This window comes from Barbus barbus (genome assembly GCF_936440315.1).
Source record: "Barbus barbus genome assembly, chromosome: 27".
Taxonomy (NCBI): domain Eukaryota; kingdom Metazoa; phylum Chordata; class Actinopteri; order Cypriniformes; family Cyprinidae; genus Barbus; species Barbus barbus.
The window spans coordinates 5170473-5184486 of NC_136755.1; the positions used below are offsets into that span (position 1 = coordinate 5170473).

The 14014-nt window shown below is 37.6% G+C and overlaps 1 protein-coding gene across 1 annotated transcript in view; it reads right to left on the reverse strand.

Moving 5' to 3' along the window:
- Positions 1 to 14014, reverse strand: part of LOC306847399 (zinc finger protein ZFPM2-like) — a gene marked incomplete at both ends in the record, with an annotated part of 63148 nt that overhangs the window by 29452 nt on the left and 19682 nt on the right. The window contains one exon of the mRNA XM_079381327.1: positions 11212 to 11313. Within this exon, the coding sequence (XP_079237453.1) occupies positions 11212 to 11313 (102 nt within the window). The remainder of the gene's footprint in view (positions 1 to 11211; positions 11314 to 14014) is intronic.

The window sequence follows — 14014 nt, forward strand, 5'->3', positions numbered from 1 at the left end:
CAGACTAAGCCCTAGTGTGAGAGACTCCCTCAATTAGAAATCATACACCCATCCATTGGACCCTCTCCTGGGTCACCCTGCCTGTCTCTTTGATTAGGCTTTCGCTCACTGCTTTGACAGGGCTTCAGATAAAGTGGATTAAGTCTCTTTCTGCTGGAAGTTTTGATGTGAACAGTGCAGAAGCGTGTTAAATTATCCAGTTTCAGGAGTAGATGCGAAATGCTGGCAGATGGATTGATAAATAGAATCTTGAGGCAGTGCTTTCAGGAGATCAGGGTTAAGCCTTTACACCCATCCCCTCTCTGGATTAACAGATGTCTTCAGCCACAGAAGGGCACCAATGTGGGGCATGGTTCAAAAATGTTTCATATATAAATATATTTAGATATTCATGAATTTTGCACACCTGTACTTTACAGATGGTGCAATATGTTTGTACTTAAGGAAATTATTCAGTCAAAACAGGTAAATATGTCTTTGTAACTGTGTGTAAATGAATTTATGCATAAAAAAACATTTTAAATTAAATAAAAATACAATTAACTAAAATTAGTTTAAATAATTTGAGAGCTACAGTGAAAAGGAAGATTGTCAGTAAATAACGACTTAAATTTCTGTCTGCTTTATGGTCATTTTATTCATTCACTTTTAGTGTATGGAAAAGAGCAGCATGAACATTCTTTAAAATATCTTCTTTTATGTTCTACAAAAGAAAGAAAGTCATATAGGTTTATAACGAAAATTTAAAGGTTTTAAAAGATCGTTCATTTAAAAATCATGTCATCATTTACTCACCCTCGTGTCACTCCAAACCAGGCTCAGAAATAAACAGGGGCTTGTGGAAAAAAATGCCACCAAAATGAACAAAAATGTTCATTTATTCAATTTTTTATTTTTTTGCAGTGCTGTGCTGTGCATTCCCAGGGGCAAATATTGCCCCTTAATTGAAAAGTTACTTTCTGACTCTGTTCCAAACCCATATGACATTCATTACTTTGTGTAACATGAAAGAAGATATGTTGATGAATGTTGGTAACCAAACAATTTGGCTCCCATTGAATTCCACTGAATAAAACACAATTGAACTCAATGGGAACCAAAGCTGTTTAGCAACCAACATACATCAAAATATAATCTTTTATGTTCCACAGAAGTCATACAATTTTGGGACAACATGAGGGTGTGCAAATTATGACAGAATTTTCTTTATTATTCTTATTATTAAAATGAACAATTAGGATGGGACTAATTTTTAACCATCGGGAATGAAAAGTTGTTTTATAGGCGAAGCAAATTATTTCATTCTGACAAAAGATTACAAAGCCTTTTTTATCTCTGGATTAAAGTGCACAGATCATTCACAATGACAACAGCAATGTGTATTAAGAAAATACAAAGGATTCATTTTGATTTAAAACTAAGAACAAACTTGCAATTTACAATCCAATCAATGTTTGAGAAAACTACTACAACATCACGCTGCGGAAAGGATTTTTCTTTCCAAATATTTTTTTTTTTGTAGTGTTCCACTTCAATGCATCAAATGAACATTAGGACACTTTGGAGTAGGTCATACTCCAAAGCACTTTAAAACGCAGGAGCACTAAAATAAACAAAAGTCTTTATCAGAAAAATGACTTTTGAGGGAACAGCTCCACTATTCTTCTACGTCAGAGCCAAAGTGAAGTAATCAAAAGCACCGTCTGCCACAGCGAACCCAGCAAACCGGTCTTTTCTGCACCTCTCTCCTTCCACACTGTCCCTCTCTTCCATCTCTCTCTCTCTCTCTCTCTCTCTCAGTGGTCTAATCTGTGAGGGACTTAAAGGGACCTTATCTCCAGGCTCTCCTGCTTCATTTCATGCTTGATTTACTTTAATTTGTCTGATAGGGCAGCAGGATTTGGAGACGGCCCATCTTTGGCTTGGGTGACGAGTGAAAAAAAAAACACTCTGATATTTCTCTGGCACATTGTCGCGGGTTTTTGACTTCTTTCCTCTCTCTCTGCCGTGAGTTCCTGGAGAGAGAGAGACGGGAAAAGGGCGAGAGAGAATGCGCAGGAGAATGAGAAAGATCTCAGTGCGGTGCAGCAGGCTGTTTGAGTGTGCTTGGAGTCGAGCAGCCAGAGAAGAAAGGGATTGTGGGAGTGTGGCGTGATTGTGTGATGTAGTCCTTCGCGGGCTCAGATGTCGGAGGCAAGGTGCACTGCGTGGATGAGTGGGGTTCAAACGCGCCGACTGCCCTGGACACACAACGCACATGTGCGATACTCGGTTTATTCAAGAGTTTGGCTCTTCTCTGTTTACCATGTAATGTGTCTCGTACATGAAATGTGAGCAGAACAAACTTGTGTGTCAGTTTTTGGTCTAGATGAACTGAATGAGACATATTTATTTTACAAGTGATTTACACATTGACATTTGTACTTTTTGCATTTCATGAATGTGGCCAATAAGACTAGAACATAAAGATATAAAAGAACATAAGATTCAGAAGACACTTATCTGTGTGCATGTATTGTATAAAATGTGTTCATTTAGTCTCCGTAATTTTGTTTATGGATTATTTGCTATCAATAAATTGTACTTTGCTGTGTAATCCATATTATTTGACCAATAGATACAAGTAAATGCATACATGTAACTGTAAATGTAACAATAAGTTTGGGTGGGGGTGGAAGATTTAGGATGGACATTATGATATTATGGTAAAAATGTCTGCAAATTTTTTTAGGGAACAATATGTGCAACATATAACACATTTTTGGGGGTATTGATTAAAATATTGTATAAAATGTGTTAATTTATTGTCTATTATACGTATAGTATATGGATTATTTGTTAATGATAATTTGCACAGTGTACTGAATGTATAATCCATATTATTTGACCAATAGATAAAAGTAAATGGATAAATGTCAACGTAACTGTAAATTCAATAATGAATGTAGTTATGTAAATTACAGTAAACGTTCTGCAAATTTTTGTAACAAACATATGCTTTTGAGATATCTCCAATATATTAATATCAGTCTGATTTCAGCCAAACATCCATCATTCATCATATTAAACCCCATTTAAAATTTTGCCACAATGAACTGTGACAATACACATAAAATTTTAACAAATTATTTACGCAGAAATGTGTTCTGCTTGCATCTCATGAATGAAAGACGAGAACATAATAAAAAATAAAAAAATAAAAATATATAAATACATATTTTGGGGAAAATGATTAAAATATTGTATAAATCTCCTATGGATTGCACTACTGAATATGTACTATTTGACCAATAGATAAACGTAAATGTCGCTAACTGTGAATTTATCAGTAAATGTGGGTGCTATGGAACTTATGGTAAAAGTTCTGCAAATTTTTGTAATGAACGACATGTGAATTTGAGATCTCGCTAATATGTGCATTAATATCAGACATTAATATCCATTCATTCATCATATTAAACCCCATATTAAATCTATCTGACTCTCTTCCCTGTCGAGGCCCTTAAAAGAGAAGCACAGAGTTTCGACTTCCTCTCACGCGTGTTTCGGGTTAAAGCGATTTACTCTCCGGGCTCTTTTTTTTCAGATGGAATAAAACTGAGGAATAAATTCATCTCCCGGCGGTGAAGGGCAGAGGGCTTCACACTGACAGTCTCCGTATTTGAAACTCGTGAAATCCACCTCCTCCCCTCCCAAAAACCAGCTCCAAACCAGAGAGCATTGAAATTCCCCTCGCAGCGCTGCGCGGGATTTGCTAAACGGCGGGGTGTGTGTGTGCACGGCTGATAAACGGAGTGATGATCCAGCAACACGTCTTTATCCTCGCGCTCCGCTTTAATTAACGCCGGCTTGTTTGTTGAAAAGATGATTAATATGCCAGTGAAAATGGCCTAATTGAATACCGCAACAACCCACACAATCAGGGAGGAACACGCTGCTTTGTTTAGTGTAGATTAGCCCTTTTATCAATGTCATTATTTATATTATTATTATTATTATTATTACGTGGTATTTTAATTCGGCTGACAGCCCCCTCCCCACCCCCCACCTGCAGGCGTAAGGAGGGACTGGCGTATCGCTCCGGCAGTGAATGAGCCACATTGTGTCCGTCTGAGGAGGGTCAAGAGGAGCGCACAAACTTTTGTCACACAGTCACAGATCTCACGGTTTTTGAACTGAATGCTGTCTAACAGGGAAGAAGTTTACAGAAAGGTAACTTTCAAGTGAGTTGTTTCCATTTGTCTGTTTTTAGATTATCTCAGAAAACAATTTTAAGTAAAAAAAAAAAACAAGCAAATTTTGTTTTGTATAGAGTCACAATGCGACAGAAGTAGCAACTGGTCTTTTTTAACGAGTAAACTGATAAATGAAAAATAAAACTGTAGGGCGGGGCTTAGTTCTAAACAGGTTGTTGATTGGATGGAAGCAGATCTGAATGCAAATTTGTAGCCAATCGAAGAAGAGAAGCAGGGTTTAAGGTTGAGTTTAAGTAGCATTTGGTAACACTTTATTTTGCCATGCTTTTGTTCCACAAACTGTAAAAAATATTTGCATGATTTGTTCAACTTTTTTTTTCTTTTGTCAAATGAACTTATACAATTAATGTTGACGATTAAGGTAACATAATATATTGAGTTTCTGCTGATTAAACCAATCATTTTCTTTGTATTAACTCAAATTTTTAGTTTCAATGAAACTTACTTTTTTAAAGTTACACCAAAAATATTTTTTTTACAGAACACAGAAAAAAAAAATTAATAGTAGCCCAATGTTAAAACAGAATTTTTAATCTTCTTATTGTGAAAAATGTAGTGCTGTCAAAAAATTAATCGCGATTAATTGCACACACACGCTGCAAATGCTCACAACACAACCAAACAAAGAAACGCACTGCGAATAAAATGTATTTGTTTGTGTTGTGAGCATTTGCAGCGTGTGTGTTGTCAAATTGACGAAAGTTGTTTTCTTAATTTGCTGGTGCTTTTTCTATTTGCATGTGTTTTCTGAAGTTGCAGCGCGTTGAGCTCTCTCAGCCACCACAGTTATTACTATGGTAAGCAAACAGAAAAATGTATTGAGTGTTCATGACAGGAGCTGAAAAACTGAGTCTATCTTTACACTGACAAGGTAAGTAAGTCATTTTATCCGTCTAGTCTCATGCTAACATGTATAATGTTGACGTCTGTGGCTGTACTTCAAACAGTGTGTATTTGAATGTTTATCGGGTGAAACGTCTTCATTGTAAGTGCATTACTGTGATTTATGCTTGTTTGAGGGACACCAAAAGCTACTTGTTTTGTACTGAACTCAGGCTTGAGAATCTCTGCCGAACCAATCTGAAAGCAAGGAGACCAGTGAGATAATGAATTCCCTCAGTTTGATTCGGTTTATTTCCCATGATGCTCTGTCTAAATGTCAGAAGTCTGGAATCCGTCTCTCTCTCAGTCGGATGTAAGCGCAGTGGTCAGCCGCTCTCGGCTCTGGTTTACATGTTCTCCGCTGCGTTCCCGTTCCCTGTGTGAAAAGGCTTTAGGGGGCTCAATCAGTGGGACTTTGATGTCGACTGCGGCTGTAATGATTTCATATTGTTCCAGGGATTTCTCTAATCCACTACACTTTCATTAAAATCCCTCACTCCATCCTGCCTTCTTCTGAGGGGCCTCGGACAGAATCGGGCTCCTCGTGTTCATCTCTCACTCTTTTTTTTTTTTGACAATCATTGCAGTTTCCGCTGCAATATTCATAGGGAACTTATAACTGCAGATGCTAATTCAATTTGAGATGTTGGAAGTCGTTTCAGGCAATGCTTTAATTCGTAAATGATGAGATCCAGGAACAAGGACCATTGACGGGTCCGGCAGGTTATGAGGGTCACGAAACATAAAAGAAAAAGAGTGTGGTGTGACATGATGAAACTACGTCACTCTCACTAAAATCAACAAGACAACCCACATTTCAAAATCACCCTCTAAATCTTCCTTCATTTAGTAGTAATAACAATCACAATCACTGAAATCAAGTGAACTTTCTAAAATTAAATAGATGTACGTTACCCACACTGAATTCAGTTTTCAAGTTCAAAAATCCTTTTCAATAAGAAAATGGATCAGTCTTAACTCATTTAGTTGTGTTCCTGAAATGTTTCAGTCCCATAAAGTCAAAGAATCAGTCCCTGTGAACGAACTCTCTTACTTGTCTGAAGAGAAATAATAAAGTGAGAAGAAGTGTCCTTTACTCCAGGTCCGTTATACTTTCCGCATCAAGGCGGGTGGCTCGCCATCAATTAAACAGACAGTTTCAATATAATGTAACAATAAATGATTTACTAAAAGATGTACAACCCAGGGAACTAATAAAGCACATGCATGTATATCATTGCCATAACAAGTGATATTATGTTCAATTACCTGTCCATCCAAGTCCTTTTGTCTCTCTTTCCCTTTTTTACAGGCACGTACAAACAAAATAGCGTCAGCAACTGCGAACATGCAATACACCATGTGGTCCGGCCTAACCACCGTGTAATAAACAAACCATCCCATACAACATCACAATATTGCATCATTTTGTCTCTTACACATACAACAAATAATATACTAATAATCCAATGTTTTGTCATTCATTTTTAAGCATAGTTATATGAGTGGTAAACTCACTGAGTCAACACATAAATTTTGGATTGCCCGATTAATACACGATGATCCAAGATCTTGAAGCGACAATCTGATTCATTCAATTTTGAACAGTTTATGGGTCATATATTTTATTTTAACACTCTCACACAAGAACATGGCTGTATCTGAAATCGCCCCCTATACCATGAAATAGGGCACTATTTTGAGGGGACAGCCATTTTAAGTGGTGTTCGAAACCCTAGTGGGTGTTCTCGAGTGCACTCATTCAATCCCACAATGCACTGCAAAAACGAGTGCAAAAATAAACAACCGATGTACACTTAATGGCTAAAGAATCCCCAGAATGCACTGTGAGAGTCGCACGCCGAATGAATTCCCGCGTCTCATCCATCCATTCATTTTAGAAGCGCTCATCCACGGCGTAATACTACGCATTTTAATTACAAAATTAATTGTAAATTGACTATTAGGGTTTATACATAATTTCCGTGACAGAATTCAAGATAAATCCTTCAATCTTACTACTGGAGCTGCCTGTATCAAATGATTATTAAACAGCAAGCAAACTATGCAAAAGCGGCAGTACTTTAAAGTGAAGTGACATACTGCCAAGTATGGTGACCCATACTCAGAATTCGTGCTCTGCATTTAACCCATCCAAAGTGCACACACACAGCAGTGAACACACACACACACACACACACACACCCGGAAGCAGTGGACAGCCATTTATACTGCAGCGCCCGGGGAGCAGTTGGGGGTTCGGTGCCTTGCTCAAGGGCACCTCAGTCGTGGTATTGAGGGTGGAGAGAGCGCTGGACATTCACTCCCCCCACCTACAATTCCTGCCGGCCCGAGACTCGAACCCGCAACCTTTGGATTACGAGTCCAACTCTCTAACCATTAGGCCACGACTTCCCCGCACTTCCGGTGCACTCAGTGTCCGAATTCACCCACTCGTTTTCATTCACTCCTTCAAGTGAACTGTATGAGTGGACTAATGTAGGGAATAGTGAATGAGGGTATAGGGGGCGATTTCGGATACAGCCCATGTCTCTCTGTCGCTCTGCGTCTGTCTTCTAACTCCGCGACGCTATCCGTAAGCAAGAGGGACGGAGCTAAAAATGGTTGTTACTCATTTCTTAAACTAATTTCAGATATACATATATTTATTTATTTACTAAGACTTTACGACATATGGATGGGCATAATATTCTAGTCAAGCAATCTTAGTCAAGTTAAATTGAGCTTTATTGTCATTCTGCTACATGTGTGGACATATAGTGGAACGAAATGTCTCGCAGGACCACAGTGCTATTTACTAGTTAAACTTATAAACAATATGAACAATTATTTAACCAGGGTTACACACAGTTTTCTCTAATGTGCAAGCACCCTTTGTTTTGTTGTGTCACGACACTTGCTTGCAGTACAGATTGAGTGTGATGTGCCTTGAAAACACACTACTACAGTAATGGTTTCCTATTAAGAGGCACTGGGGTAAATGAATATGCAAATAAGATTATTGTGCTACTGTAGCAAGCAAGACTCTCTCATCTATGAATTTAAAAGTGAAATGCATTCAAATAACTAGCATATCTGCCACCTCTTTTCAATGATTAAACAAAAACTGCATCGCTACTTTATGTTTTACATTTTTACAGTGATGATAGCGCTGTTATTAACAAATATGGTTACACATAATTTCTCACAAAACAACAAATGTTTGAGTTAGTAAGATTTTTTTAAAAGAAACTAATACTTTTATTCAAGAATGCATCAGTAGAAAAAAGATTTCTATTTCAAATAAATGTTGTTCTTTTGAACTTTCTATTCATCAAACAACTGTATTATAGTTTCCACTTAAATATGAAGCAGCACAACTGTTTTCAACATTGATAATAATAATCATATTTCTTGAGCAGCAAATCAGCATACTAGAATGATTTCTGAAGGATCACGTGACACTGGCGTAATGATGCTGAAAATACAGCTTTGATCACAGGAATAAATTACATTTTTAAATATATTACAATAGAAAACTGGTATTTTAAAGTAGTCATCGGATGCCCATTTTCCACAAGTTGATATGATTCTTTAGGGTCTTAATGAAAAATCTATAACATACTTTGGTTAAAATTTCTCAATGGAAGTGTAAAAACACCTTCTTTACCTGTCAAAATCAGCTCTGTTTTCAGCACGCTGATCTAGTTCATGTTGCTTTAAATTCTAGTGAACTCTGCTGACTCCGCCCCTCTCTTCCGTGGAGTGACGAGCAGACCATAGATATGTGTAGATTCCCTATTCGACCGCTCCACATGTGTTGACGCGTCAGCCATCTCGCATTCACCATAATAATCAATGAATATTCAAAGATATACAAGCGTGTAACTTGCTGTAGTCAATGCGCTCAAAGATTCGCAGACCGTTATAAAAATGGCGGAGGGCTTACGTATCACGGCCCATAGAAACAGTGAGAAATGAGGCATCGAGGTATATTTATCTATGGAGCATACTAAAATTCAGCCGCGAAACTGGCTAACTAGCACATTATTAGGAGAGGCGATTTGCAAGGTAAGACGGTCTTGTCAATCAACTATCGTGGGAGGGGTCTATACAGAACTATGTCATTCTAACAGGAATCTCAGAACCGCATGATTTGAGAAACGGGATTTTGAAATAGGGATTTAAAAAAAAAAACACTGGGTGGATTTTTATCATTATAGGATGGATGTGTACACACACTTCCAACACACATTTATGTTCAAACAGCTTACAAAGTGAATTTTGCATCCGATGACCCCTTTAAACTGTAATAATATTTCACTGTTTTTACTGTATTTTTTGCAGCCTTGGTATGCACAGATTGTTTTAGAGGCATATGAGATGAACCATCCACAAAATAGGTGTCAGATCCCAGATATGACGCACACACAAAAACACCAATTCCAGATAGTCTGTGTCTATTGGCTTGGCATATTGAGACTCAACCCGTTCAGAGAAGACAAAAACACTGTTTCCTGATCAGATAACAAAACACTGTGCCTCATTATTGTTCGAATGAGTCCGTAACCGAACTAATCATGTTTATTCAGACGACTGGAGGGAGAGAAAGAGAAATCCAGAGATAGAGAGTGCAACAAAGAGCGTGAATATCAGTGTGCTGTGATATCTCACCATCAAGAACTGATTACAAAGACCAGTGATCAGATATAAAGATAGGAGACAAGTCAGCTCAGTTTGGCACTAGTGACTGTATTGTGTAAATCTAGTGTGAAACGCAAGATAAAGCGCCTCCCAAAATGCCATTATTATGTTATCAGATTTCATGCTTTTAAAGAGGACAAGGCTTATTACAGTATATCATCCAGCTGCACCTTTCAGGCTCACTTTACTCTGTCTTACGCTGTGCAGTTGTGGCTTATAAAAGCTGTGTTTTTTGTGGATTTATCTATGTTGCATTGTATTACAACTTTATTAGATAGTCCATTTTCGACATAATACTATATGTAACTTTGCAACTACATATCAACTACATATCGTTAGAGTATTAGTAGACTGTTAGGTTAGGGTTAGTAGAATAAGTTGACATGTAGGCTACTTGCAAAGTTGTTTTGGAGCATCAAAATAATAAAAAAAAGTGTTAGGTGCATATTAGGCAGCTGTGTTGGGGGTAACACATTATTAACGCATTAATTAAGTAACCAGTAAACAAACATATTACTTTTAAATGTACAATGAAATATCTGACTTAGTAATGCAAGTACTTTGTTTTCCCATTCATTCACTAACATCTTTTCTGTCCCCATGATGTGAGAAATTGGGAATAAATGCAGAGGCACTTCCTTCAGCCTGAAAAGTATTAATTTCTCTTTTAGTGTAAAAGTGAAACGTACAGTTGCCAAAAATATAACTTTTGTAATAAAAAAACAAATAAGCAAGCCCAGCCCAGGTGACAAAAAGTAACGCAAAAGTAACGTAATGCATTGCTTTCCATAAAAAGTAACTAAATAATGCAATTAGTTGCTTTTTATGGACTAACGCAATATTGTGATGCTGAAATGTAGTTGTAAAGTATTTCATGAAATAGTTGAAATGTAGTTGTAAAGTTACTTAGGGTGTATTCACACCAGGAAAGTCCTCTAGTTCACTTGCTATTTTCCAAATACAATGTTGATTTTCTTTTTTTTTCTTTTTTTTTGTTGCGGTTCGCTTTCACACTCCCCTTTTTGCAAGTGAACCAGAAACTGTAAACAAAACCACATGTGTGCTTAATGTCATTCATCCATTCAACCGTGCCAGAGTTAATTTGGAAGCGGACCAAGACCACCTCTTCAGCTGGGTCTCGGTACGGTTGTTTGGTCAGCACCCGAGTGCGATTGCTGTATTCACACCTGCCCAAAAGATCCGCACCAAGGGGGGAAACGAACTTGAGTTCAGTTCAATCGAACCAAACAAGACAAGTGTGAATACACCCTAATAGTTAGTATAATGTCTGAAGTGGACTATCGAAATAAAGTGTTACCAATCTAAGATATGCTAAGACAGTTGAGACATGATTGGACAGCTGTCTTACTTGGGCCGTCCCATTCCTCTGCTGTCAATGGGCTTGGTTGGACTCTCTCTTCTTGTCCGTCACTGTCTTGTTGCTCCACCTTTAAACTTCCACCCATTTCACCTGTATAAAGACATCAAAGCTTAAGGGTTTTGCGGTACAAAGGCTAAACTGTAGCAGTCAGTAAATGGAACGGCACCAGTTACAGCGGCAGCATCTGTTCATTTTCTTTCATTTTAAACCCTTATTCCTTGTTATTCCAATGTGCGGTTTCTCATTTTGAATTCTTTCAAGTGTCTGCTGTGGGATTTTATGCTCGTTTCTTTGGAGAGAATGGAAAAGAGACAGAGAGCAAGTCCCTGGACCCACCTTGATCACAGACCCGCTGCCTGTGTTAAGCCCTGTGACGAAACTTATTGGAAATGTTTAATTACAGTGTTGGGAAGGAAATTAAGCTACAAGATGATTCCTTAATTAAGCTGTGATTAAGGATTTTCTGCCTTTGGCTCTGACACCATGGACAAAGTACTATTTAACACCGTCACAGGCAAGAGAAGTTAACTCCAAGAACAGGCCTATTTACCTCAGATCCTCACACAACTTCACACACACACACACACACACACACACACCCACACCCACACACACACACACACACACACACACAGACAGACAGGGAATCAACCCATGTCCTCTGCAGACAGGAAATTTATTTCTAGCGACTAGAATGGATAAAACCGTATGATCTTAAAACTCGAGCCGAATAAAAACAGGGACAGAGCCAAGCATTAAACCTTCTTGAAGGGACAAGACAGCCAAAATACCACTTAAAAGCTGGTCCGTGTTCAAACCAGAGGGTTACATGTATTCAGATAAAATATGAGTAGAAAAGAGCAATATATTGAAAAATATGGATTACTGTATAATTTTGAGAAATCGACGAGTGGACTAATTATAAATTGTAATCCATTACTGATTCCAAATTGCATGACAAAAATTGTAGTTAGTACACATTTTAGGTAATATAATCAAACTACTTTTGGATTACTTTTAGATTACTTTGGACCTAACTTGTTTATCACATTGATTTAAAAAGTATAATCTTGTACCATACTGATATAAAAATACAAAGAGAAAGAAAATCCTGCTCATAAGTTTACACACCCCTTGCAGAATGTGCAAAATGTTAATAATTGAAACAAAATAGGAGGGATCATGAAAATTGCATGTTATTTTATTTATTTATTTTAGTACTGTCCTGAGTAAGCTATTTCACATAACAGATGTTTTCATATACTCCACAAGACAAAACAATAACAGAATTTATAAAAAAAAATGACCCCATTCAAAAGCTGACATGCCCTCTAATCTTAATACTATGTGTCATTTCCTGGATGAAACACGACTGTTTTTATATTTTGTGATAGTTGTTCATGAGTCCCTTGTTTGTCCTGAGCAGTTCAACTGCCTGCTGCTCTTCAGAAAAATCCTCCAGCTCCGGCACATTCTTTGGTTTTCCAATATTTTCTGCATATTTGAACCCTTTCCAAAAGTGACTGTATGATTTTGAGATCCATCTTTTCACACTGAGGACAACTGAGGGACTCATACATGTAGTAATTTTAGAACTATTAATTTAATTTTAGTTTCTGGAAATCGAGTCGTATCGATTTCACATTGGTATGATTAATGGATATTAATCAAAAAGTCCAACTTATATCTTATTAACGATACCTCATTACGACTTGTCCAGCAAGCATTAAAACCAGTATGTTTTAACAATTCAGATTATTCCCGTGGCCACAGTAATACCGAATTGATTAGGTCATTTTTAGCATAGGTAATTTTAGCATAGGTAACGCGATCTTTGGCAAATAGTTTAAGACTTGAAAATCCCATAGCACCAGACACAAGATTTCTTAATAAATCAAAGTTTATTTGCTACTCTACAACACTACTACGCTAAAATAACACAAAACAGAATACGTACAAACACACAAACACACATACACGCTGCAAGCAATGAATTGTTTTGATTTGAAGAGAGTTTAAGGTTCTAATGCTCGTTTTCAAGAATGCTCTAACTTCAACCTAAAGGAGTCACAAGCAAGGAACCTTACTATCTTTACTCTTAAAGATGAATGAAACCAGTTTCCAGCAGAATTATTTGATTACTTGCTCTTAGTTGTTTCGTTCCTTTCCTGGTTAAGGGAACCCCGGGTGCGGATTGGCTGCTGAAGTCGTCGTTGCGTGATGTCACTGGGATGCCCTCTTGCAATTGGTTGATTTCTCTGTGACGTGATGACGCTCTTAGGAAGTCTGTTTAGAGTTCTTTTGGCTTCAGGTGTTAAAGTTTCTTTGGTCAGAACTTTGAAGGCATGTGTGGATCCTTGTCAGATGGTATATGGCTGAGAGAGCTTAACAGCGCGATCAGATGAGGAGCCGAAGTTTCAAACAGCGCGCGAGCAAGCAGCAAGCAATCACAAGTGTTTCGGAAGGGCCTCGCCCCGCCCCGCCTCGCCCCGCACGGCTCAGTTTACTGTGCGTAAATCCTTTGCTGAGTTCTTTCATAAAATGAAGAACATATCCTAGCAGATTCCTATAAGTGTTTTAATCATACATTACGATGAGAAAAGTCAACTTTCATCCACACGCAACTAGCTTTCATTCAAAATCAAACACCAAGTATTTTGCATACCCAAAGTACATATATCAATTTTATTTTATGCGCTTAAGGCATAGATTAAACGATCCTAAATTCTAAAGAATCCCACCAAGCATGTGAAACTAAACAATAGTGATCAGGAAAATTAGACATCAAGAG